Source organism: Bufo bufo, chromosome 6 (assembly GCF_905171765.1).
Source record: "Bufo bufo chromosome 6, aBufBuf1.1, whole genome shotgun sequence".
Classification (NCBI taxonomy): domain Eukaryota; kingdom Metazoa; phylum Chordata; class Amphibia; order Anura; family Bufonidae; genus Bufo; species Bufo bufo.
Window position 1 is genome coordinate 174,970,785 of NC_053394.1, and position 26,018 is coordinate 174,996,802.

General features: G+C 42.7%; 1 protein-coding gene across 1 annotated transcript in view; it reads left to right on the forward strand.

Annotated features, from left to right (window-relative positions):
• LOC121005607 overlaps positions 1-26,018 on the forward strand; it is a 99,347-nt gene that overhangs the window by 44,525 nt on the left and 28,804 nt on the right. The window contains exons 6-11 of the mRNA XM_040438382.1: positions 8,086-8,198; positions 8,358-8,451; positions 9,065-9,156; positions 10,231-10,342; positions 10,533-10,594; positions 10,677-10,713. Coding sequence (XP_040294316.1) covers positions 8,086-8,198; positions 8,358-8,451; positions 9,065-9,156; positions 10,231-10,342; positions 10,533-10,594; positions 10,677-10,713 — 510 coding nt within the window. The remainder of the gene's footprint in view (positions 1-8,085; positions 8,199-8,357; positions 8,452-9,064; positions 9,157-10,230; positions 10,343-10,532; positions 10,595-10,676; positions 10,714-26,018) is intronic.

Genomic DNA, 26,018 nt, shown 5'->3' on the forward strand with positions numbered 1-26,018 from the left:
TCCAGTCTCCTCAGGCAGCGTGTGTCCTGTGTAGAGGGGGCGTGTCCTGTGTAGAGGGGGCGTGTCCTGAGTCTCTGCAGCTCAGAGGGCCCACCAAAGGGGTACTGCGTATGTGAAATGACAGCAGTGAGAGCTCCCATCTGTATTGATGGAAGTGCTCATAGCAGCTCAGTGGGCCCCCCCAGGAGCATTGGGCCCCGGCACTTGCCCGGGGATGCCGGGTTATGACGCCGGCCCTGGGTAAGTAACTGGCTGAGTGATAGAAAACAGAGGGTGGTTATTAGTGGTACACACTCAGATTGGGTCACTGTCACTAGTGGAGTACCTCAGGGGTCAGTATTGGGCCCTATTCTCTTTAATATATTTATTAATGATCTTGTAGAAGGCTTGCATAGTAAAATAGAAATTTTTGCAGATGACACTAAACTGTGTAAAGTAATTGACACTGAAGAGGACAATATACAGCTACAGATAGATCTGGATAGATTGGAGGCTTGGGCAGAGAAGTGGCAGATGATTATTTAGGCTACTTTCACACTCGCATTTTGGCTTTCCGTTTGTGAGATCCATCATGGGCTCTCACAAGCGGTCCAAAACGGATTAGTTTTGCCCTAATGCATTCTGAATGGAAAAGGATCCGCTCAGAATGCATCAGTTTGCCTCCATTCCGTCTCCATTCCGTTCTGGAGGCGTACACCAAAACGCCACCTGCAGCGTTTTGCTGTCTGCTTTACGAAACTCAGCCAAACGGATCAATCCTGGCACACAATGTAAGTCAATGGGGACGGATCAGTTTTCTCTGACACAATCTGGCACAATAGAAAACTGATCCGTCTCCCATTGACTTTCAATGGAGTTCATGACGGATCCGTCTTGGCTATGTTACATGACGGATGCATGCGGTTGTATTATTGTAACAGATCCGTTTTTGCAGATCCATGACGGATCCGCCCAAAACGTGAGTGTGAAAGTAGCCTTACACTGACAAATGTAAGGTTATGCACATGGGAAGGAATAATGCAAGTCACCCGTACATACTAAATGGTAAATGGTAAAACACTGGGTAACACTGACATGGAAAAGGACCTAGGAATTTTTGTGAACAGCAAACTAAGCTGTAGAAACCAGTGTCAGGCAGCTGCTGTTAAGGCTAATAAGATAATGGGTTGCATCAAAAGGGGCATAGATCCCCGTGATAAGAACATAGCCCTACCACTTTACAAATCACTAGTCAGACCACACATGGAGTACTGTATACAGTTCTGGGCTCCTGTGAACAAGGCAGACATAGCAAAGCTGGAGAGGGTTCAGAGGAGGGCAACTAAAGTAATAACTGGAATGGAGGGACTACAGTACCCTGAAAGATTATCAAAATTAGGGTTATTCTCTTTAGAAAAAAGACTGAGTGGAGATCTAATAACTATGTATAAATATATCAGGGGTCAGTACAGAGATACACAAACATAGAAGAGGATTCTTTACTGTAAGAGCAGTGAGACTATGTGAGTTATTCTGATTGCCTGATTGGAGTGGGGAAGGAATTTTTTTGCCTAAAATGAGGAAAATTGGCTTCCACCTCATGGGGTTTGTTTTTGCCTTCCTCTGGATAAACTTGCAGCATGACAGGCTGAACTGCAAGGACAGATGTCTTTTTCCAGCCTTCTAAACTATGGTACCTTGTTACAGTTGCATCAAAAGCTATTCTCTTTATCAGTACATGCCCTGCCCCGCAGCTTTGAGTGACAGGACCAGGCAGTGGTGATGTAATCTTGTCTGGCCCTGTGTTCTCGTGCATGTGATGTTGCTGCGGCTGTCTGAGCATGTGCAGTACAGCCTCAATGCTTTCCAGGGCAGCCTAGTACAGACGACTTGACCACTGGCAAGCATTATGACTGTACTGCTCGTGTGCTGACTGCCAAAGCAAGAACACATGTGCAAGAACACTTGGTAAGGCGAGATTACATCTCCACTGACTGACTCTTCACTCAGCTGGGCAGGGCAAGCAGGGATTAGAAGCGGAGCTTTTGGTGCAACAGTGATGCCTTCTTTGCACCAAACAGCTTATTTGCATATGACAAAATCTAAGATTTCTCTGGAATGCAGGCAATGATCTGGATGGGGACAAATATGTTGGAATCAGTAGACCATAACACATCTAACACTTGACTTGGTTTACTATTGAGGTATATGGTGACAGATTTCTTTTATATTATAAGTTCTAAAATAGTATATGTTTTGTGTGGTGTTTTGGGAGACACAGGCACCTTGCAGACAGTCATCTGCAAAAAAGTGTGTTAGCTCCTCCTTCCAGGGTGTACCCCACCTGTAGGCCCTAAGCTAAACACGCACTCTTCCTGTCCGTCCGCATCTCAACCTAGGTAATGTTCCCTTTACCAGCTCAATATGTTCAGGCCCTACAAACCTGCCCCTCCCTCACTTTCTCCTTCTGCCGTTAAATCTCCCTTTTCATTGTTTCAGAGGGTCCTCCTCCAAAGCTGCCATTTACTGATGGATTCAGTTGGCCACTGGTGAAGCGTACTGTGTCAAAAGCAGTGAACCCCTAATCTTTATTGGCATTCTTGCAGGGAGTTACAGTCCGCGGTGGATTAGGCTACCTCAGTTGATCTTTTTGTTCTTGTCCCTTCCCTGGGACTGTTTTGGGACATCCCAAAATACCTGTGCTCCCCAATGACACTATCAGGGTACTCAACATAAATTCCTTTTCTTAGTGAGGTCATTGGGAGACCCAAAACTTTGCTCTCCTGCTTTACTTTTTTCTAGTTAGCCTGGTGTCATTTGATGGTCCACTTGTCTCTGGACCCTGTCTCGTGTTTTCATTTTCCCTCAAGCTGTTATTTTACTATAATCCAGTGTGAAGGAAGAATAAGTCCATAAGGCCCCATTCACACAACCGTATTTTCGGCCTACTTCCTATCTGCATTTTTTTGTGGATTGCACTCAAATCCATTAATTTCTATGTGTCCACACGGATGTCATCCATGCGGCCATGCCACAAATGATAGAACATGTCCTATTCTTGTCCGTTTTGCAGACAAGAATAGGACTTTTTACAATGGAGATTGATGCTACGGTTTTTGTCCGCCCGCCTCTCAGCATGTTTGCTGTGCTGCAGCCACAACTCCCGCCCGTCCCCATTATAGTGAATGGGGCCGGGCCAGACTTCCAGCAGCACACGAGTGCAGCATTATTACAGATCCGGCAGGCTGTTCCCCTGCCGGACAAACTAACGCTTGTGGGGAAGTAGCCTAACCCCTTAATGACAAGTCCTGAAAAGGCCTTAATGACTAGACAATTTTAGTGTGAGTTAGCAACATGGTGGTTCAGACGGTTGTAACTCTTTTATTTGTTGAAATTTTTGCTACTTTTTTTATGTGACGCATGAGGCGTTTTCTTTTTTTCTTTTTTAGTTTTATATGGTGCAACACATTTTAAAAAAGTAATTTTTTCAAACTACAGCTCCTTATTCTTTAAATATGCAAACAGCAAAATAAATTATCAAAATGAGTTCTCAACTTTGTGTGTACATATATATATATATTTTTTTTTTTTCTTTCTTTTTTTCTATTTATATACAGTACAGACCAAAAGTTTGGACACACCTTCTCATTCAAAGAGTTTTCTTTATTTTCATGACTATGAAAATTGTAGATTCACACTGAAGGCATCAAAACTATGAATTAACACATATGGAATTATATACATAACAAACAAGTGTGAAACAACTGAAAATATGTCATATTCTAGGTTCTTCAAAGTAGCCACCTTTTGCTTTGATTACTGCTTTGCACACTCTTGGCATTCTCTTGATGAGCTTCAAGAGGTAGTCCCCTGAAATGGTTTTCACTTCACAGGTGTGCCCTGTCAGGTTTAATAAGTGGGATTGCAGTTGCGTTGAGGAGAAGTCAGGTGGATACACAGCTGATAGTCCTACTGAATAGACTGTTAGAATTTGTATTATGGCAAGAAAAAAGCAGCTAAGTAAAGAAAAACGAGTGGCCATCATTACTTTAAGAAATTAAGGTCAGTCAGTCAGCCGAAAAATTGGGAAAACTTTGAAAGTAAGGGCTATTTGACCATGAAGGAGAGTGATGGGGTGCTGCGCCAGATGACCTGGCCTCCACAGTCACCGGACCTGAACCCAATCGAGATGATTTGGGGTGAGCTGGACCGCAGAGTGAAGGCAAAAGGGCCAACAAGTGCTAAGCATCTCTGGGAACTCCTTCAAGACTGTTGGAAGACCATTTCAGGGGACTACCTCTTGAAGCTCATCAAGAGAATGCCAAGAGTGTGCAAAGCAGTAATCAAAGCAAAAGGTGGCTACTTTGAAAATCTAGAATATGACATATTTTCAGTTGTTTCACACTTGTTTGTTATGTATATAATTCCACATGTGTTAATTCATAGTTTTGATGCCTTCATAGTCATGAAAATAAAGAAAACTCTTTGAATGAGAAGGTGTGTCCAAACTTTTGGTCTGTACTGTATATATATATATATATATATATAATTTTTTATAATTTTTTAAAAACATATTTCTGCCACATAATATGTCCCCCCAACAGCCATAAAGTGTTTCCTTTTTTATTTATTTTTTATTTGTATTTTATTATTTTTTTTGTTATTTTTATAATATATATATATATACAGTACAGACCAAAAGTTTGGACACACCTTCTCATTGTTAATTCATAGTTTTGATGCCTTCATGTGTTAATGCCACATGTGATGCCACATGTGTTAATTGATGCCACATGTGTTAATTCATAGTTTTGATGCCTTCAGTGTGAATCTACAATTTTCATAGTCATGAAAATAAAGAAAACTCTTTGAATGAGAAGGTGTGACCAAACTTTTGGTCTGTACTGTATATACACTGCTCAAAAAAATAAAGGGAATCACACTTCTATGAAATCAAACTGTCCACTTAGGAAGCAACACTGAGTGACAATCAATTTCACATGCTGTTGTGCAAATGGGATAGACAACAGGTGGAAATTATAGGCAATTAGCAAGACACCCCCAATAAAGGAGTGGTTCTGCAGGTGGTGACAACAGACCACTTCTCAGTTCCTATGCTTCCTGGCTGATGTTTTGGTCACTTTTGAATGCTGGCGGTGCTTTCACTCTAGTGGTAGCAGAGTCTACAACCCACACAAGTGGCTCAGGTAGTGCAGCTTATCCAGGATGGCACATCAATGCGAGCTGTGGCAAGAAGGTTTGCTGTGTCTGTCAGTGTAGTGTCCAGAGCATGGAGGCGCTACTAGGAGACAGGCCAGTACATCAGGAGGGCAACAACCCAGCAGCAGGACCGCTACCTCCGCCTTTGTGCAAGGAGGAACAGGAGGAGCACTGCCAGAGCCCTGCAAAATGACCTCCAGCAGGCCAAAAATGTGCATGTGTCTGCTCAAACGGTCAGAAACAGACTCCATGAGGGTGATATGAGGGGCCGACGTCCACAGGTGGGGGTTGTGCTTACAGCCCAACACCGTGCAGGACGTTTGGCATTTGCCAGAGAACACCAAGATTGGCAAATTCGCCACTGGCGCCCTGTGCTCTTCACAGATGAAAGCAGGTTCACACTGAGCACATGTGACAGACTTGACAGAGTCTGGAGACTCCGTGGAGAACGTTCTGCTGCCTGCAACATCCTCCAGCATGACCGGTTTGGCATTGGGTCAGTAATGGTGTGGGGTGGCATTTCTTTGGAGGGCCGCACAGCCCTCCATGTGCTTGACATAGGAAGCCTGACTGCCATTAGGTACCGAGATTAGATCCTCAGACCCCTTGTGAGACCATATGCTGGTGCGGTTGGCCCTGGGTTCCTCCTAATGCAAGACAATGCTAGACCTCATGTGGCTGGAGTGTGTCAGCAGTTCCTGCAAGACGAAGGCATTGATGCTATGGACTGGCCCGCCCGTTCCCCAGACCTGAATCCAATTGAGCACATCTGGGACATCATGTCTCGCTCTATCCACCAACGTCACGTTGCACCACAGACTGTCCAGGAGTTGGCAGATGCTTTAGTCCAGGTCTGGGAGGAGATCCCTCAGGAGACCGTCCGCCACGTCATCAGGAGCATGCACAGGCGTTGTAGGGAGGTCATACAGGCACGTGGAGGCCACACACACTACTGAGCCTCATTTTGACTTGTTTTAAGGACATTACATCAAAGTTGGATCAGCCTGTAGTGTGTTTTTCCACTTTAATTTTGAGTGTGACTCCAAATGCAGACCTCCATGGGTTGAAAAATGTGATTTCCATTTTTTTATTTTTGTGTGATTTTGTTGTCAGCACATTCAATTATGTAAAGAACAAAGTATTTCAGAAGAATATTTAATTAACTCAGATCTAGGATGTGTTATTTTTGCGTTCCCTTTATTTTTTTGAGCAGTGTATATATATATATATATATATATATATATACACACACAGGTGAAACTCGAAAAATTAGAATATCGTGCAAAAGTCCATTTATTTTAGTACTGCAAATTAAAAGGAATTGCATTAATGCAGCTTAAAATTAGAATTTTGTGAAAAGGTTCAATATTCTAGGCTCAAAGTGTCACACTCTAGTCAGCTCATTAATCCATATTCCCTGAGCAAAGGGTACCTCAAAATTGTGACTTTGGGGTTTCATAAGCTGTAAGTCATAATCATCCAAATTATAACAAATAAAGGCTTGAAATATCTCGCTTTGCATGTAAAGAGTCTATCTTATATATTAGTTTCACCTTTTAAGTTCCATTACTGAAATAAAGGAACTTTGCACAATATTCTAATTTTTCGAGTTTCACCTGTGTGTGTGTGTGTATGTGTATATATATATATATATATATATATATATATATATTTATTTATTTTTTTGCCACATAATATGCCCCCCTAGAGGTCATTAAAAGACCACTCGGGGACACGGACTTTTTAATTTTATTATTTCTTCAAATTTTGTTTTATATATTTTTTTTCCTTCCAAGAGGTCACTGAAAGACCATTGTGGGAAACTGAGACCTTTTTTTTGTATTTTGCACTATTCCCAATGTAACTGGAGCATCCACAGGAGCCCCAGTTACAGCCGCTCCTGTGGGGGCTTTGTACAAGGCAGAGCTGATCAGGGTCTACTGCTGTGCTCTGCCCCCAAGACACCCTGCGATTACATGATTGCCGGGTCCAGTGCCGCTTCCTGTTCACTGCATCTATCTGAGGAAGGGCAGAAGCGGTAATAAATTGTTTCTATCTTCTCCCCGATCCCTGCTGTCACTGACAGCCAGGGACCCGACCTGCTCCTGCCAGAATGCAGGAGCAGGAACTGTAATCCAGCACCATGCAGTGCACCAGGAATAAACATGCGATCAGCTGTGTTTCTGTCCAGCAGGGTGGTGGCCGCAAACCTTGGCTCTGTGAGCCGTGGGTTGTGCACCCCTGCTCTAGATTCTGAACTGTTATTTTTCTGTGTCTGCCTCTCCTAACACACACTGAGTTAGCGCAGTGCCGGTAGGCTAGGTGTAACCCGGTAGGAGGAGCTAGTATTCTTTTGTGCTTGGTGCCAACCTCTTGGTGGAAATACTCTAATACCCAAGGTGCCTATGTTCCCCAATGAACATGGCAAGAAAAAGATATTACAGCGAGTAATCGCCTTTTCATCAAAAAACAGTAGGCCATATATTCCTTTTAAAGTCTGTAATAAATATTGTAAAGTCCACACAAAGAGTGTTTAGATTTTTTTGTAGTTTGTAGCCTTTTGGGTTCAGTGGCACATATCAACATGCAGCATTCTCTATGCACTTACGTATGACCTTTTTATTCCTGACATTTTTCACAACAGTTTAAAAACATCTTGCAAAATGTCAAACATTTTTTTTTTTTTTTACCAAAACGCCTTTTAAAGAAAAATTCAATTAAAAGCTCTTGCAATATATGGGATTTTTACATGTATTTTATAACTCAGGAAAATAAGCGTTTGTGAAGGAGCCTTTATGGAGGCAAGGATTATGAAGCCCCACAAGAGAAGGCAGTTCATGCTGTTACTAAGGAAGAGCACTGAAATGCATTATTTTTCTTCTACAGAGGGACCTCACAGTCCAAAGGCACTTTCTTCGTTACAATTTCGTGGTAGAAAGGAACTCCAAAGTGAAACTTTGTCATGGGATTGCAAAGTAGAAAATAGCCAGACTGAAAGAGTAAGTCTGTAGAAAAGATCCATAAACTGTGAAATCTCCTTTATATTATCACATAACTAATATATCTTAAACCACACCTTTTATTTATACTCACACCCAAAATAACAATGGGCTTGGACGTTGTAGAATCAAGTTTACAAGTGTTGGTGTGTTATATAGGAAATTGCCGCCAGCAGTTTGGAGACAAAGCAGGAGAATAAATTACTCAGGGTGAAGATTAAGGAAGAGGAAATACCTACAGTTATTAGTCCAGGTGAGGAATAACCTGTATAGAGATGTTCAGTTGCTTCTGTTTTCTCTAAGGTTGGGATTGAACATGATGGGTAAATCTACATATCATCCTATAGAACAGTGGCTGCGAACCTATGGCACGGGTGCCAGAGGCGGCACTCAGAACCCTCTCTGTGGTCACCCGCTGCCTGGAAAAAGTCTATGGTGTTCCGATATCCCTTAGACCTTTCCTGCCATTCATCAGCGCAGGGCGCACTACGAACAACACAGGCAGAGCTTTGAATGTAGGCAGGTTATTATAGCTAAATGATAAAGTAAATAGAAGAGATACTATATTGGACTGTAGTATTCAGGTTATATTGCCTTGTTGGCACTTTGTGATAAATAAGTAGGTTTTGAGTTGCAGTTTGGGCACTCGGTGTCTAAGAGGTTCACCATCACTGCTATAGAATAACCTGCCTTTATGTCATTACTATGTTTGCTTTGTAGTCTTATCTAGATATTAACCATTGGTGTTCTATAGACTGATCCAGAATATCATTTCAGCAATTAGGTTGTGTAAAGACCTGTTTACATGGCATCTATAGACCTTGGAAATTTGATGCAGATACAAAACACTTTCTGATACATTTCAGATGCAGAAACAAAAGGAAATAACAGTGGGTATAGGCCTCCAGAAGACATCCTATTAACCAGAGAACCTCCTTATCATGACATGGATATCTTGGTAGGTTGACTTTAGTGAATATTGGACATGGACTCAAGCACATATGGGAGTTGTTTTTTTTTTCTACAAAAGCTTAAGTAAAGATAGCGTTAAAGGCTATGTACACCTTTGGGGGCAATTTTTTATGATCGCATTGTACTGATTTGAGCTAAATATAATTTTTTTATTAGTCTTTATTACAAATATGGACCCCCTTTTTCTGTACAGAGCTGAGATGCTCTAAATAGAGGGATCTGAATTTTCTCTCTGCTCCGTCAGCCAGCTAATCAGACGGACTCATTTCTGCTCTGACATTATAAACAAGCTCAATCCTTATCTTACTGAGAAGAATGTGGCTCTAATAGGTGTTTATGACCTCTTAGTAAATTAGAGATGAGGGTTATAAGATGACCAGCACAAAGTGAATGTAAAAAGTAGGATTCACACAGCTAGACAGTTACCCTTTGTGACAGAGTGGCTCAATATTTTTAATAAAGATCAATTGAAAAAAAATTTTTTAGCCCAAAATGAGTAAAATGCAATAATACAAAAATTGCCTCCGAAGGTGTACATAGCCTTTAAAGTTTGCATCCTGATGCTCTATAACACCTGTTAATTTACCATTAGGCAAACAATATACCATAGGTATGTTAACACAGTAAATTTCTCTAAAATCAGCAACGAAATTCACGGCAGAAATCCGATGCTGACCTTCTACATTCTGCCATAGATTTCCAGCTGTACATGCTACTGATCCATATGCAGGTTCAGTGGAGCTAATCTCCTCGTGCCTACCCCACTTTTTTTTTTCCTCGTGCCTATGCCACTTTTTTTTCTGCAACTTGGATTCAAGTCCTATACTACAGCATGGATTTTAATCAAATTCTACTCCACAAAATACATACCAAAATCTGCCTTGAGAACATACCCTAATAGTGCCATTGCTTGTGTAGCAGGAAACAGTTTCAGGATTTTTAATGTGCCGTTCTGTGCATATAAAATCATATTTGATGTCAGTAATAAATCATTATCGGTATATGTGTGAATATGGACTGGCCAGAAAGGGTTCCTCCTTTACAACAGTTTTCTTTTCAGAAACCTGAAGACCATTCACATGATGGATCAGAAGATGAAGAAGAGGAAGAAGAAGAGGACTGGCTTTTGGTTAAAATTAAAGAGGAAAATGTTCCCACAGAAATCACCTCTGGTGAGTAAATAAGCAAAATAATGGGTGTCGTGTAACATCTATGGTACAGGTATGAAAAATGGCACATGTAAGTTGCAAATATAAATCTCAGAATATCCACCAGATTAATGCAATGTGCCATTATTGTTTAAATGTAATAACTTGTATCTTTCATGTATATTTTGGTCTTTTGCTTTTTTCCTTTGGGCAGAACAATTTGATCAGTACTTACAAGAACTGCAGCAGAGTAAGCAGACAAGCAGGCGGATGTCAGTAAGTACAGATATTCCAGACAGAGTGCATGTTTTCCCCTACCTGTGGTTCTAAATAATTGTTTATATGTATATTTTTCAAGGATGCAGGGCCATCTTCAACTGACAAGCGCATTAAACGTGAGTATTTACGGCTCTGATTTTTTAAATAAAATTCCAAGTAAGTTTAACTTTCTACATATGCACAATTAGACATATCATCACCACTAATGTGTACTTATTTACCAATTCAGCACTGTAAGTGGGGTTTTTAAAGTACCATATTTTTCACTCTATAAGATGCACCTGACCATAAGACACAACTAGTTTTTAGAGGAGGAAAATAAGGGAAAAAAAGTTTATCAAATGTCAGATCAGAACCCCCAATCATCATCAGACCTTAAAGGGGTTGTCTCATCTCAGACAATGAGGGCATATTGCTAGGACAGTATAGTGGTGATCTATTCTATGATATTACAGCACATGAATTATATAAACAATGATGTCACAGTAATAATCTATTCTATGATATTAGAGCACAGGAAGAATATAAACAGTGATGTCACAGTACAGTGATAATCTATTCTATGACACTACAGCACATGAATAATATAAACAGTGATGTCACAGTACAGTGATAATCTATTCTATGACACTACAGCACATGAATAATATAAACAGTGATGTCACAGTACAGGGATAATCTATTCGATAATATTAGAGCATAGGAAGAATATAAACAGTGATGTCACAGTACAGGGATAATCTATTAAATGACATTAGAGCCCAGGAATAATATAAACAGTGATGTCACAGTACAGGGATGTCCAGCTTCCAAAAAATACGTAGTTCTTTATTCCAATATCACACAGAATAAAAAATCCAACACGGCAAGCAAGTCTACATGTTTCAGATGCTCTAATACCGATCCTTATTCTGATACTCTGTTCTATGACATTATAGCACAGGAATAATATAAACAGTGATGTCACAGTACAGGGATCATGTATTCTATGCCAAGAGCACAGGAATAATATAAACAGTGATGTCACAGTACAGGGATAATCTATTCTATGACATTACAACACAGGAATAATATAAACAGTGATGTCACAGTATAGTGATAATCTATTGTATGACATTAGAGCCCAGGAATAATATAAACAGTGATGTCACATTACAGGAATAATGTATTATATGACATTAGAGCCCAGGTATAATATAATGTCACTACCAGAGCTTTGGGACGTTCTCACAGCTCTGTTTCTCCACCCCTGTGATGATGTCACTACTAGAGCTAGGAGGAGTTCTCACTGCTCTGTTTACTTTTGGTTTCCTTCCTCCCAGCTGTTCCTCATGCGTTTGATTTCCCTCTCTTTATATCACCCCTCCTCCTATTGTAGGGCGTGGATTATAGTTCTCATTTCAGTTGTAGCTCTTGCTTTAGTATCTTCACTTGTAGCTATCAGTTCACTGGACCTGTGTTCTGCTGCAGCAAGCACTCCGGATATTGCCAGCTGTCCTTGGATCCGTCTTCTCTGCGGCTGCAACACCTTCAGCTAAGTGTACAGACATTGTTGTGTACCTGATTATTTTCTGACTGGATCTGAGGTGGCCACGGTTCCCTCCATATACTGAGTAGGGCACCGGTGGCCGTGCCCCTTCCACTATTGTAGGGGTTACAGTGGTCATCAGTCTTAGGCACGTGGGCATGCCTCGTTCCGCCATTTGGATCCGGGCATGTGCTTTAGCAGCATAGGGAGAGCTTTGAGGGACGGACAGGGGTCACCCTTTATCCTCCCTAGTTTGGGTCCGGTCAGTAGCTCTTTTACTGTGTATACTATTGTTGCTCACATACAGCCGTGACATATAAACAGTGATGTTCCAATACAGGGATAAACTATTCTATGACAAGAGCACAGGAATAATATAAACAGTGATGTCACAGTACAGGGATAATCTATTCTATGACAAGAGCACAGGAATAATATAAACAATAATGTCACAGTACAGGGATAATCTTTTCTATGACATTAGAGCACAAGAATAATATAAACAGTGATGTCACCCTTTATCCTCCCTAGTTTGGGTCCGGTCAGTAGCTCTTTTACTGTGTATACTATTGTTGCTCACATACAGCCGTGACATTATAATCCACCAAAACCGTCCTTTTTTGAGATGGATCCGCTTTCTGGCCTGGTTGACCGCATGCAGGGTCTTTCTTTGGAAGTAGCGGATCTCCGTCAATCTATGACTCAGCTTCAAGCATTGGGCTCTGCTCCGGCTCATGGAGTCTGTTGCGAGCCAAAGGTCTCACTTCCGGAAACGTTCTCCGGGGGCAGTGAGAATTTTGTTTGCTTCAGAGAGGCATGCAAACTCCATTTTTGCTTGTGTCCCCACTCCTCTGGTAATCAGGGGCAGAGGGTGAGGATTGTCATCTCCCTGCTCAGGGGTAATGCTCAGACTTGGGCTTTTTCGCTGCCATCAGGGGATCCCTCCCTTCGATCCGTGGAAAGATTTTTTGTGGCCCTGGGGAAGATTTATGATGACCCGGATCGTGTTGCTCTGGCCGAATCTAACTTACGTGTTTTATGCCAGAACAAACTGTCTGCGGAGCTTTATTGTTCTGAATTTCGGAGATGGGCAGCTGATTCGGGTTGGAATGATGCTGCACTCCGCAGTCAGTTCTGTCATGGTCTCTCAGAGAGATTGAAAGATGCGTTTGCTTTCCATGAGAGACCAACGTCCTTAGAGTCTGCCATGTCATTGGCGGTACGCCTTGACAGGCGTCTAAGAGAAAGAAACGAGACCTCTCTGTCCAGCCATTGTCAGTCTAGGGGCAGTGGTGCGGACTCATTTAGTGTGCAGGGGCCTCATCCTGTCTCGCTCCCCTCTGAGGAGGAGCCCATGCAGCTAGGTCGACTTGCCCCTGATAAAAGAGGATTTAGTCCTCAGAGTATGGTGTGTTTTTGTTGTGGGGGCATAGGTCATTTGGCAAATGTTTGTCCGTCTAGGAGATTCTTGAACTGTACTAAGAGCGATAATAAGAGAAAAACCTCAAAAGGTAAATCATCAAATTCTGCTTCATCTGCTACTTTGGGCAAAGTTGATGTAGGAATTGATGCTTTTCCTCTGACCTGCAGTTCCCGTTTTCTCCTGTCTGCCAGGGTGGCGCTAGAGAGCAAAGTCATTTCTTGTGAGATTTTTGTCGATAGTGGAGCGGCCGTCAATCTTATTGACACTCAATTTGTAGCCATGCATGGTTTTCAGGTTTGCACATTAGAAAAGGATATACCTGTTTTTGCCATTGACTCTGCTCCACTCTCACAGAGATCTCTGAAGGGCATTGTTCACAATATCCGGCTAGCTGTAGGTGACACTCATGTGGAGGATATATCTTGTTTTGTCTTTAACGGATTGCCTTCTCCTCTAGTTTTGGGGTTACCGTGGCTCACTAGACATAACCCCACTATTGATTGGCAAGGAAGGCAAATAAATGAGTGGAGTGACTTTTGTAGAGAGAATTGTCTCACAGCGACTTTTGCAGAGGTGTCTACTAAAACTGTGCCATCATTTCTCTCTGATTTCTCGGACGTGTTTTCCGAGAGCGGTGTTCAGGAGCTACCTCCTCACCGGGAGTTTGACTGTCCCATTAACCTCATTCCCGGCGCCAAGCTGCCAAAAGCACGCCTCTACAATCTCTCACAACCGGAAAGAATCGCAATGCGAACTTATATCTCCGAGAGTCTCGAGAAGGGGCATATTCGTACCTTAAAGTCACCTGTGGCCGCGGGTTTTTTTTTTGTTAAAAAAAAAAAGATGGCTCTCTGAGACCTTGCCTAGATTTTAGGGAGCTGAACCGTATCACGATTCGCGATCCCTATCCCCTTCCTCTGATCCCGGACCTCTTCAACCAAATTGTTGGGGCCAAGGTGTTTTCCAAATTGGATTTGAGAGGCGCGTACAACCTGGTCAGGGTCAGAGAGGGGGATGAATGGAAAACGGCCTTTAATACCCCTAACGGGCATTTCGAGAATCTCGTTATGCCTTTCGGCCTGATGAATGCTCCGGCCGTCTTTCAGCATTTTGTTAATAGTATTTTCTACCATTTAATGGGGAAATTTGTATTGGTGTATCTTGATGATATTTTGATTTTTTCCCCTGATGTTCAGACCCATCAGGATCATCTTTTTCAGGTTCTGCAGATTCTGCGGGAAAATAAATTGTACGCCAAGCTGGAGAAATGTCTTTTTATGGTATCGGAGATTCAATTTCTGGGTTTTCTCCTCTCTGCTTCTGGTTTTCGCATGGATCCGGAGAAGGTCCGTGCTGTACTTGAGTGGGAGCTTCCTGAGAATCAGAAGGCATTGATGCGCTTTCTGGGTTTTGCGAACTATTACAGAAAGTTCATTTTGAATTATTCCTCTGTTGTCAAACCCCTCACTGACATGACAAAAAAGGGGGCGGATTTTTCCTCTTGGTCGGAGGAGGTGCTTTCAGCCTTTTCTAAGATTAAAGAGAGTTTTGCGTCTGCTCCCGTCTTGGGGCATCCCGATGTTTCCTTACCTTTTATTGTTGAGGTGGATGCTTCCGAGGTGGGTGTGGGTGCGGTTTTGTCCCAGGGCCCTTCTCCTGCCAAATGGCGACCCTGTGCCTTTTTCTCTAAAAAACTCTCCCCGGCAGAGAGAAACTATAATGTGGGAGATATGGAGTTGTTGGCCATCAAGTTGGCTTTCGAGGAATGGCGCCATTGGTTGGAGGGGGCCAGGCACCCTATCATTGTTTTTACCGACCATAAGAATTTGGCATACTTGGAGTCGGCCAGGCGTATGAATCCGAGACAGGCCAGATGGTCTCTGTTCTTCTCCAGATTAAATTTTGTTGTTACATTCCGACCTGGGATAAAAAATGTGAAGGCTGATGCTCTCTCTCGCTGTTTTCCGGGAGGAGGAAACTCCGAGGACCCGGGTCCCATTTTGGCGGAGGGGGTAGTTGTTTCTGCTCTATATTCTGATTTGGAGGCCGAGGTCCAGGCTGCCCAGACTGAGGCACCTGCCCGTTGTCCTTCTGGGAAGTTGCTAAGGTCCCTCGTTCACGGCCTTCAGGTTCCCTTCTCCCGTTACCCATACCTTCCCGTCCTTGGACACACCTGTCCATGGACTTTATCACGGATCTTCCTCGTTCCTCGGGGAAGTCGGTGATCCTGGTGGTGGTGGACCGTTTTAGCAAGATGGCTCATTTCGTACCTTTCCCTGGTTTACCCAATGCTAAAACGTTGGCGCAAGCTTTTGTCGACCATATTGTTAAATTGCACGGCATTCCCTCTGATATTGTTTCCGATAGAGGCACGCAGTTTGTGTCCAGGTTCTGGAAGGCTTTCTGTTCTCGCCTGGGGGTTCGGCTGTCCTTCTCTTCTGCTTTTCACCCGCAGTCGAATGGTCAGACTGAGCGCCTCAATCAGAATCTGGAGACATATTTGCGCTGTTTTGTGGCAGAGAACCAGGAGGATTGGTGTTCATTTCTCCCTCTTGCTGAGTTTGCTCTGAACAACCGTCGTCAGGAATCTTCTGATAAGTCGCCATTCTTTGGTGCATATGGGTTCCATCCGCAGTTTGGGACATTCTCGGGAGGGGCTCTTTCTGGTTTACCTGAGGAGGAGAGATTTTCCTCGTCTTTGTCTACCATTTGGCAAAAGATTCAGAGTAATCTTAAAAAGATGAGTGAGAGGTATAGGCGTGTGGCTGATAAGAGACGTGTGCCTGGTCCGGACCTGAATGTGGGTGATCTGGTGTGGTTGTCTACAAGAAACGTTAAACTGAAGGTTCCCTCCTGGAAATTGGGTCCCAAGTTTATTGGGCCTTATAAAATCTTGTCAGTCATCAATCCTGTTGCCTTCCGTCTTGATCTTCCACGGGTTTGGAAGATACATAATGTATTTCACAAATCTCTCTTAAAACCATATGTCCAGCCCACGGTACCCTCCTCTTTGCCTCCTCCGATTTTGGTTGATGGCAATCTGGAGTTTGAGGTTTCCAGAATTGTGGACTCTCGCATTGTCCGCGGTTCTCTTCAGTACCTCGTTCATTGGAAGGGTTATGGTCCTGAGGAGAGGATGTGGGTTCCGGTGTCGGACATTAAAGCCACTCGCCTCATCAGGGCATTTCATAGGGCTCATCCTGAGAAGGTGGGTCCTGGGTGTCCGGAGTCCACCCGTAGAGGGGGGGGGGTACTGTCACTACCAGAGCTTTGGGACGTTCTCACAGCTCTGTTTCTCCACCCCTGTGATGATGTCACTACTAGAGCTGGGAGGAGTTCTCACTGCTCTGTTTACTTTTGGTTTCCTTCCTCCCAGCTGTTCCTCATGCGTTTGATTTCCCTCTCTTTATATCACCCCTCCTCCTATTGTAGGGCGTGGATTATAGTTCTCATTTCAGTTGTAGCTCTTGCTTTAGTATCTTCACTTGTAGCTATCAGTTCACTGGACCTGTGTTCTGCTGCAGCAAGCACTCCGGATATTGCCAGCTGTCCTTGGATCCGTCTTCTCTGCGGCTGCAACACCTTCAGCTAAGTGTACAGACATTGTTGTGTACCTGATTATTTTCTGACTGGATCTGAGGTGGCCCCGGTTCCCTCCATATACTGAGTAGGGCACCGGTGGCCGTGCCCCTTCCACTATTGTAGGGGTTACAGTGGTCATCAGTCTAAGGCACGTGGGCATGCCTCGTTCCGCCATTTGGATCCGGGCATGTGCTTTAGCAGCATAGGGAGAGCTTTGAGGGACGGACAGGGGTCACCCTTTATCCTCCCTAGTTTGGGTCCGGTCAGTAGCTCTTTTACTGTGTATACTATTGTTGCTCACATACAGCCGTGACATATAAACAGTGATGTCCCAATACAGGGATAAACTATTCTATGACAAGAGCACAGGAATAATATAAACAGTGATGTCACAGTACAGGGATAATCTATTCTATGACAAGAGCACAGGAATAATATAAACAATAATGTCACAGTACAGGGATAATCCGTTTAACCCTTTCCATACAGCGGTCCGTACGGACCGCTGTATGGAAAAAGTTAACAGTAAGAGGGAGCTCCCTCCCTCTCCGATCGGGGGGCTGCTGTGCCTTTGCAGCCCCCCGATGGAGAGGGAGAGAGCCCCCAGACAGCCCCCCGCAGCCCCGTGCTCACCCTTCCCCGTCTGCGAAGTTCTGAGCAGACGGGGAAGGTTCCCATGGCAACAGGACGCCTGCTCTGGCGTCCTGCTGTCCATGGTGCTGAACAGATCTATGCTGAAAGCATAGATCTGTTCAGTGTAAGTAAAATACAGTACAGAACAATATATATTGTACTGTACTGTATTATACAGACATCAGACCCACTGGATCTTCAAGAACCAAGTGGGTCTGGGTCAAAAAAAAAGTAAAAAAAAGTGAAAAAAAAGTAAAAATCAAAAAACACATTTATCACTGATTAAAAATTAAAAAAATAAAATTCCCTACACATGTTTGGTATCGCCGCGTCCGTAACGACCTGATCTATAAAAAGGTCATGTTACTTTACCCGAACGGTGAACGCCATAAAAATAAAAAATAAAAAACTATGATGAAATTGAAATTTTGCCCACCTTACTTCCCAAAAAAAGGTATTAAAAGTGATCAAAAAAGTCGCATGTACGCCAAAATTGTAACAATCAAACCGTCATCTCATCCCGCAAAAAATGAGACCCTACTTAAAATAATCGCCCAAAAACTGAAAAAACTATGGCTCTTAGAATATGGAAACACTAAAACATCATTTTTTTTGTTTCTAAAATGAAATCATTGTGTAAAACTTACATAAATAAAAAAAAAGTATACATATTAGGTATCGCCGCGTCCGTATCGACCGGCTCTATAAAAATATCACATGACCTAACCCCTCAGGTGACCACCGTAAAAAAATAAAAATAAAAACGGTGTAAAAAAAGCCATTTTGTGTCATCTTACGTCACAAAAAGTGTAATAGCAAGCGATCAAAAAGTCATATGCACCCCAAAATAGTGCCAATCAAACCGTCATCTCATCCCACAAAAAATGAGACCCTACTTAAGATAATCGCCCAAAAACTGAAAAAACTATGGCTCTTAGACTATGGAGACACTAAAACTTTTTTTTGTTTTAAAAATGAAATCATTGGGTAAAACTTACATAAATTAAAAAAATTGTATACATATTAGGTATCGCCGCATCCGTGACAACCTGCTCTATGAAATTACCACATGATCTAACCTGTCAGATGAATGGTGTAAATAACAAAAAAAAAAACGATGCCAAAAAAGCTATTTCTTGTTACCTTGCCGCACAAAAAGTGTAATATAGAGCAACCAAAAATCATATGTACCCTAAACTAGTACCAACAAAACTGCCACCCTATCCCGTAGTTTCTAAAATGGGGTCACTTTTCTGGAGTTTCTACTCTAGGGGTGCATCAGGGGGGCTTCAAATGGGACATGGTGTCAAAAAAACCAGTCCAGCAAAATCTGCCTTCCAAAAACCGTATGGCATTCCTTTCCTTCTGCGCCCTGCCGTGTGCCCGTACAGCAGTTTACAACCACATATGGGGTGTTTCTGTAAACTACAGAATCAGGGCCATAAATAATGAGTTTTGTTTGACTGTTAACCCTTGCTTTGTAACTGGAAAAAAAATATTAAAATGGAAAATCTGCCAAAAAAGTGAAATTTTGAAATTGTATCTCTATTTTCCATTAAATCTTGTGCAACACCTAAAGGGTTAACAACGTTTGTAAAATCAGTTTTGAATACCTTGAGGGGTGTAGTTTCTTAGATGGGGTCACTTTTATGGAGTTTCTACTCTAGGGGTGCATCAGGGGGCTTCAAATGGGACATGGTGTCAAAAAAACAGTCCAGCAAAATCTGCCTTCCAAAAACCAAACGGCGCACCTTTCACTCTATGCCCCACTGTGTGGCCGTACAGTAGTTTACAGCCACATATTGGGTGTTTCTGTAAACGGCAGAGTCAGGGCAATAAAGATACAGTCTTGTTTGGCTGTTAACCCTTGCTTTGTTAGTGGAAAAAATGGGTTAAAATGGAAAATTAGACAAAAAAAGGAAATTCTCAAATTTCATCCCCATTTGCCAATAACTCTTGTGCAACACCTAAAGGGTTAACAACGTATGCAAAATCAGTTTTGAATACCTTGAGGGGTGTAGTTTCTTAGATGAGGTCATTTTTGGGTGGTTTCTATTATGTAAGCCTCGCAAAGTGACTTGAGACCTGAACTGGTCCCTAAAAATTGTGTTTTTGTAAATTTCTGAAAAATTTCAAGATTTGCTTCTAAACTTCTAAGCCTTATAACATCCCCAAAAAATAAAATATCATTCCCAAAACAATTCAAACATGAAGTAGACATATGGGGAATGTAAAGTCATCACAATTTTGGGGGGTATTACTATGTATTACAGAAGTAGAGAAACTGAAACTTTGAAATTTGCAAATTTTTCCAAATTTTTGTTAAATTAGGTATTTTTTGGTGCAAAAAAAATAATTTTTTTGACTTCATTTTACCAGTGTCATGAAGTACAATATGTGACGAAAAAACAATCTCAGAACGGCCTGGATAAGTCAAAGCGTTTTAAAGTTATCAGCACTTAAAGGGACTCTGGTCAGATTTGCAAAAAATGGCCTGGTCCTAAGGTGTAAAAAGGCTGTGTCCTTAAGGGGTTAACAGTGATGTCACAATACAGGGATAATCTAGTCTGTGACATTAGAGCACAGGAATAATATAAACAGTGATGTCACAGTATAGGTATAATCTGTACTATGACATTATAGCGCAGGAATAATCTAAATAGTGATGTCACAGTACAGGAATAATCTATTCTATGACATTGGTACACAGGAATAATATAAACAGTGATGTCACAGTACAGTGATAATCTATTTTATTACAAGAGCACAGGAATAATATAAACAATGATGTCACAGTACAGGGATAATCTGTTCTGTGACACTATAGCACAGGAGTAATATAAACTGATGTCACAGTACAGCGATAATCTGTTCTATGACATTAGAGCCCAGGAATAATATAAACAGTGATGTCACAGTACAGGGATAATTTGTTCTATGACATTAGAGCCCAGGAATAATATAAACAGTGATGTTACAGTACAGGGATAATCTATTCTATGACAAGAGTGTTTCTTCAGGGAGGAACAAAAATAGCAAACTTCAAAAAAGCAAAATTTAGCCAACTAAGAGAGGCCATAGGCCTAACTAACTGGGACAAAGTCCTCAAAAATAAAAATACAGCCGCAAAATGGGATATTTTTAAAAGCATCCTAAAATCTAATTGTGAGAGGTACATACCTTATGGGAATAAAAGGTTAAGGAACAAAAAAAAAACTATGTGGATAAATAGAACTGTAAAGAAAGCAATACATGACAAAAAGAAAGCATTTAAATCACTAAAACTACAAGGAAAAAAATAGAATATGTAAAAAACAAATAAAAGCAGCCAAACTAAAGACCGAGAGATTAATTGCCAAAGAGAGCAAAACTAACCCTAAAATGTTTTTCAATTATATAAATGGTAAAAAGTATAAATCTGAAGGTGTCGGCCCTCTACAGAGTAATGAGGGGGGAGTTGCAGAGAGCGATGAGGAGAAAGCAAAGCTATTAAATATTTTTTTCTCCACTGTATTCACTGAGGAAAATAAACTGTCAGATGAAATGCAGAATATAAAAGTTAATTCCCCATTAAAGGTGCCCCGTCTGACCCAGGAACAAGTACAGCGACGTCTAAAAAAGATTAAAATAGACAAATCGCCAGGACCAGATGGCATACACCCCCGTACCCTAAGAGAATTAAGTAATGTCATAGCCAGACCCTTATTTCTGATATTTAAGGACTCTATACTGACAGGGAGTGTTGCACAGGATTGGTGCATAGCAAATGTAGTACCAATATTCAAAAAGGGTCCAAAAACAGAGCCCGGAAACTACAGGCCGGTAAGTTTAACATCTGTCGTGGGTAAACTGTTTGAAGGTTTTCTTAGAGATGCTATCTTGGAGTACCTCAAGGAAAATAAGCAAATAACGCCATATCAGCATGGCTTTATGAGGGATCGGTTATGTCAAACTAATTTAATCAGTTTCTATGAGGAGGTAAGTTCTAGACTTGACAGCGGCAAATCAATTGATGTCATATATCTTGACTTCTCCAAAGCATTTGACACTGTACCGCATAAAAGGTTAGTATCTAAAATGAGAATGCTTGGACTGGGAGAAAATGTGTATATGTGGGTAAGTAACTGTCTGAGTGATAGAAAACAGAGGGTGGTTATTAACGGTACACACTCAGATTGGGTCACTGTCACTAGTGGAGTACCTCAGGGGTCAGTATTGGGCCCTATTCTCTTCAATATATTTATTAATGATCTTGTAGAAGGCTTGCACAGTAAAATATAAATTTTTGCAGATGACACTAAGGGTACTTTCACACTTGCGGCAGAGGATTCCAGCAGGCAGTTCCGTCTTACAAATGCATGGCATCCGTCTTACAAATGCATTGAAATACTGGATCCGTCTCTCTATTTTTTTCACAGATTTAAAGGTCGCGCATGCGCTGACCGGAAGAACGGATCCGTCAATGCGGCAATTTTAATGCACTAATACATTTCAATGGAAATGAATGCCGGATCCGGCATTCCGGCAAGTGTTCAGAATTTTTGGCCGGAGAGAAAAATACAGCATGCTGCGGTATTTTCTCTGGCCAAAAAACATAAGAGGGACTGAACTGATGCATACTGAACGGAATGCTCTCTATTCAGAATGCATTAGGATAAAACTGATCAGTTTTTTTACGGTATTGAGCCCCTGTGACGGAACTCAATACCGGAAAAGAAAAACGCTAGTGTGAAAGTACCCTAAACTGTGTAAAGTAATTGACACGGAAGAGGACAGTATTCTGCTACAGATGGATCTGGATAGATTGGAGGCTTTGGCAGATGAGGTTTAACACTGACATATGTACGGTTATGCACATGGGAAGGAATAATGCAAGTCACCCATACATACTAAATGGTAAAACACTGGGTAACACTGACATGGAAAAGGACCTAGGAATTTTAGTGAACAGCAAACTAAGCTGTAAAAACCAGTGTCAGGCAGCTGCATCAAAAGGGGCATAGATGCCCGTGATGAAAACATAGTCCTACCACTTTACAAATCACTAGTGAGACCACACTTGGAGTACTGTGTACAGTTCTGGGCTCCTGTGAACAAGGCAGACATAGCAGAGCTGGAGAGGGTCCAGAGGAGGGCAACTAAAGTAATAACTGGAATGGAAGGACTACAGTACCCTGAAAGATTATCAACATTAGGGTTATTCACTTTAGAAAAAGACGCCTGAGGGGAGATCTAATTACTATGTATAAATATATCAGGGGTCAGTACAGAGATCTCTCCCATCATCTATTTATCCCCAGGACTGTAACTGTGACAAGGGGACATCCTCTATGTCTAGAGGAAAAAAGGTTTGTACACAAACAGAAGAGGATTCTTTACGGTAAGAGCAGTGAGACTATGGAACTCTCTGCCTGAGGAGGTGGTGATGGTGAGTTCACTAAAAGAGCTCAAGAGGGGCCTGGATGTATTTCTGGAGTGTAATAATATTACAGGCTATAGCTACTAGAGATGGGTTGTTGATCCAGGGAGTTATTCTGATTGCCTGATTGGAGTCGGGAAGGAATTTTTTTTTCTCCTTAAAGGGAGTCTGTCACCAGATTGTGACCTTATAGACCGCTTACATTGCGCTCTAGCATAGCAGTCTATGATTCTAATGGTACCTTTGATGTTTGCTTGTGAAGTTCCCCCAAGGCAAAAACGGACTTTTATTCATATGTAAATTAGGGCTCGCAAGTGCCCAGGGCGGCGTTCACCTCGTTGGAGCCCAGGCTGTTCTGCCTCTTCTCGTCATATCCCCGCCCCACCCTTTTCCTCTGCCCGCCCCGCTCTTCCTTTGCGTCCTCCTTCTCTGCAGCGAGATCCCGCGCCTGCACTATCCATTGCTTGGCCGGGGCATGCGCACTGCGATGCCCATTGTGGGCACTGCATCGCAGTAGCTACTAAGCATGCGCCGGCCAACGGCGAGAAACAGCGGCGAGGAGGCGGACCAGAGACACCCACAATGGGCATCGCAGTGCGCATGCCCCGGCCAAGCAATGGATAGCGCAGACGCGGGATCTCGCTGCAGAGAAGGAGGACGCAAAGGAAGAGCGGGGCGGGCAGAGGAAGAGGCTGGGGCGGGGATATGACGAAAAGAGGCAGAACAGCCTGGGCTCCAACGAGGTGAACGCCGCCCTGGGCACTTGCGAGCCCTAATTTACATATGAATAAAAGTCTGTTTTTGCCTTGGGGGAACTTCACAAGCAAACATCAAAGGTACCATTAGAATCATAGACTGCTATGCTAGAGCGCTATGTAAGTGGTCTATAAGGTCACAATCTGGTGACAGACTCCCTTTAAAGGGGTATTCCCATCTTAGACAATGGTGGCATATCGCTAGGATATGCCCCCATTGTCTGATATGTGCGGGTCCCAGCGGTGGGACCCGCACCTATATCGAGAACGAGCAGGGATCACTGTGGCTGGAGGGCTCCAGATTTCCCGGGGTCCGTCCATCACTAAGCGCTAATCCTCGCCTCTCCCATAGAAGTGAATGGGAGCGTGCCGCGCATGCACGGCCCATGCTCCCATTCATTTCTATGGGGCAGACGGCAATAGCCGAGTCAGCATGCGCAGTGCGCTCTCCTTCACTTTCGGGGCTCCGTTCTCGATATAGGTGCGGGTCCCATCGGTGGGACCCGCACCTATAAGACAATGGGGGCATATCCTAGCGATATGCCCCCATTGTCTGAAATGAGACAACCCCTTTAAGGCCCCTTTCACACGAGCGAGTATTCCGCGCGGATGCGATGCGTGAGTTGAACGCATTGCACCCGCACTGAATACCGACCCATTAATTTCTATGGGGCTGTTCACATGAGCGGTGATTTTCACGCATCACTTGTGCTATGCGTGAAAATCGCAGCATGTTCTATATTCTGCGTTTTTCACGCAACGCAGGCCCCATAGAAGTGAATGGGGTTGCGTGAAAATCGCAAGCATCCGCAAGCAAGTGCGGATGCGGTGTGATTTTTCACGCACGGTTGCTAGGAGAAAAATAAAAAATAATTAAACTCACCTTAATCCACTTGGTGGCGCTGCCGGCATCTCGTCTGTCTGCTTCTTTGCTTAACAGGACCTGTGGTGAGCATTCATTCCAGGACCAGTGGTGACGTCACTCCGGTCATCACATGATCCATCACATGACCCATCACCATGGTAAAAGATCATGTGATGGATCATGTGATGACCAGAGTGACGTCACCACAGGTCCTGGAATGAATGCTCACCACAGGTCCTGTTCAGCAAAGAAGGAGACAGACGAGATGCCGGCAGCGCCAGCAAGTGGATTAAGGTGAGTTAAATATTTTTTCTTTTTTTTTAACTCCTCCAGCGCTATTGTACTATGCATTCTGTATTCAGAATGCTATTATTTTCCCTTATAACCATGTTATAAGGGAAAATAATACAATCTACAGAACACCGATCCCAAGCCCGAACTTCTGTGAAGAAGTTCGGGTTTGGGTACCAAACATGCGCGATTTTTCTCACGCGAGTGCAAAACGCATTACAATCTTTTGCACTCGTGCGGAAAAATCGCGGGTGTTCCCGTAACGCACCCGCACCTTTTCCCGCAACGCCCATCTGAAAGAGGCCTAAGTGGGGAAAATTGGCTTCTACCTCACAGTTTTTTTTTTTGCCTTCCTCTGGATCAACTTGCAGGATAACAGGCCGAACTGGATGGACAAATGTCTTTTTTCGGCCTTATATACTATGTTACTATGTAAGAGCACAGGAATAATATAAACAGTGATGTCACAGTACATGGATAATCTATTCTATGACAAGCGCACAGAAATAATATAAACAGTGATGTCACAGTACAGGGATAATCTATTCTATGACAAGAGCAGAGGAATAATATAAACAGTGATGTCACAGTAAAGGGATGATCTATTCTATGACAAGAGCACAGGAATAATATAAACAATGATGTCATAGTACAGGGATAATGTGTTCTATGATGAGAGCACAGGAATAATACACTGCTCAAAAAAATAAAGGGAACACTTAAACAACACAATGTAACTCCAAGTCAATCACACTTCTGTGAAATCAAACTGTCCACTTAGGAAGCAACACTGAGTAACAATCAATTTCACATGCTGTTGTGCAACTGGGATAGACAACAGGTGGAAATTATAGGCAATTAGCAAGACACCCCCAATAAAGGAGTGGTTCTGCAGGTGGTGAGCACAGACCACTTCTCAGTTCCT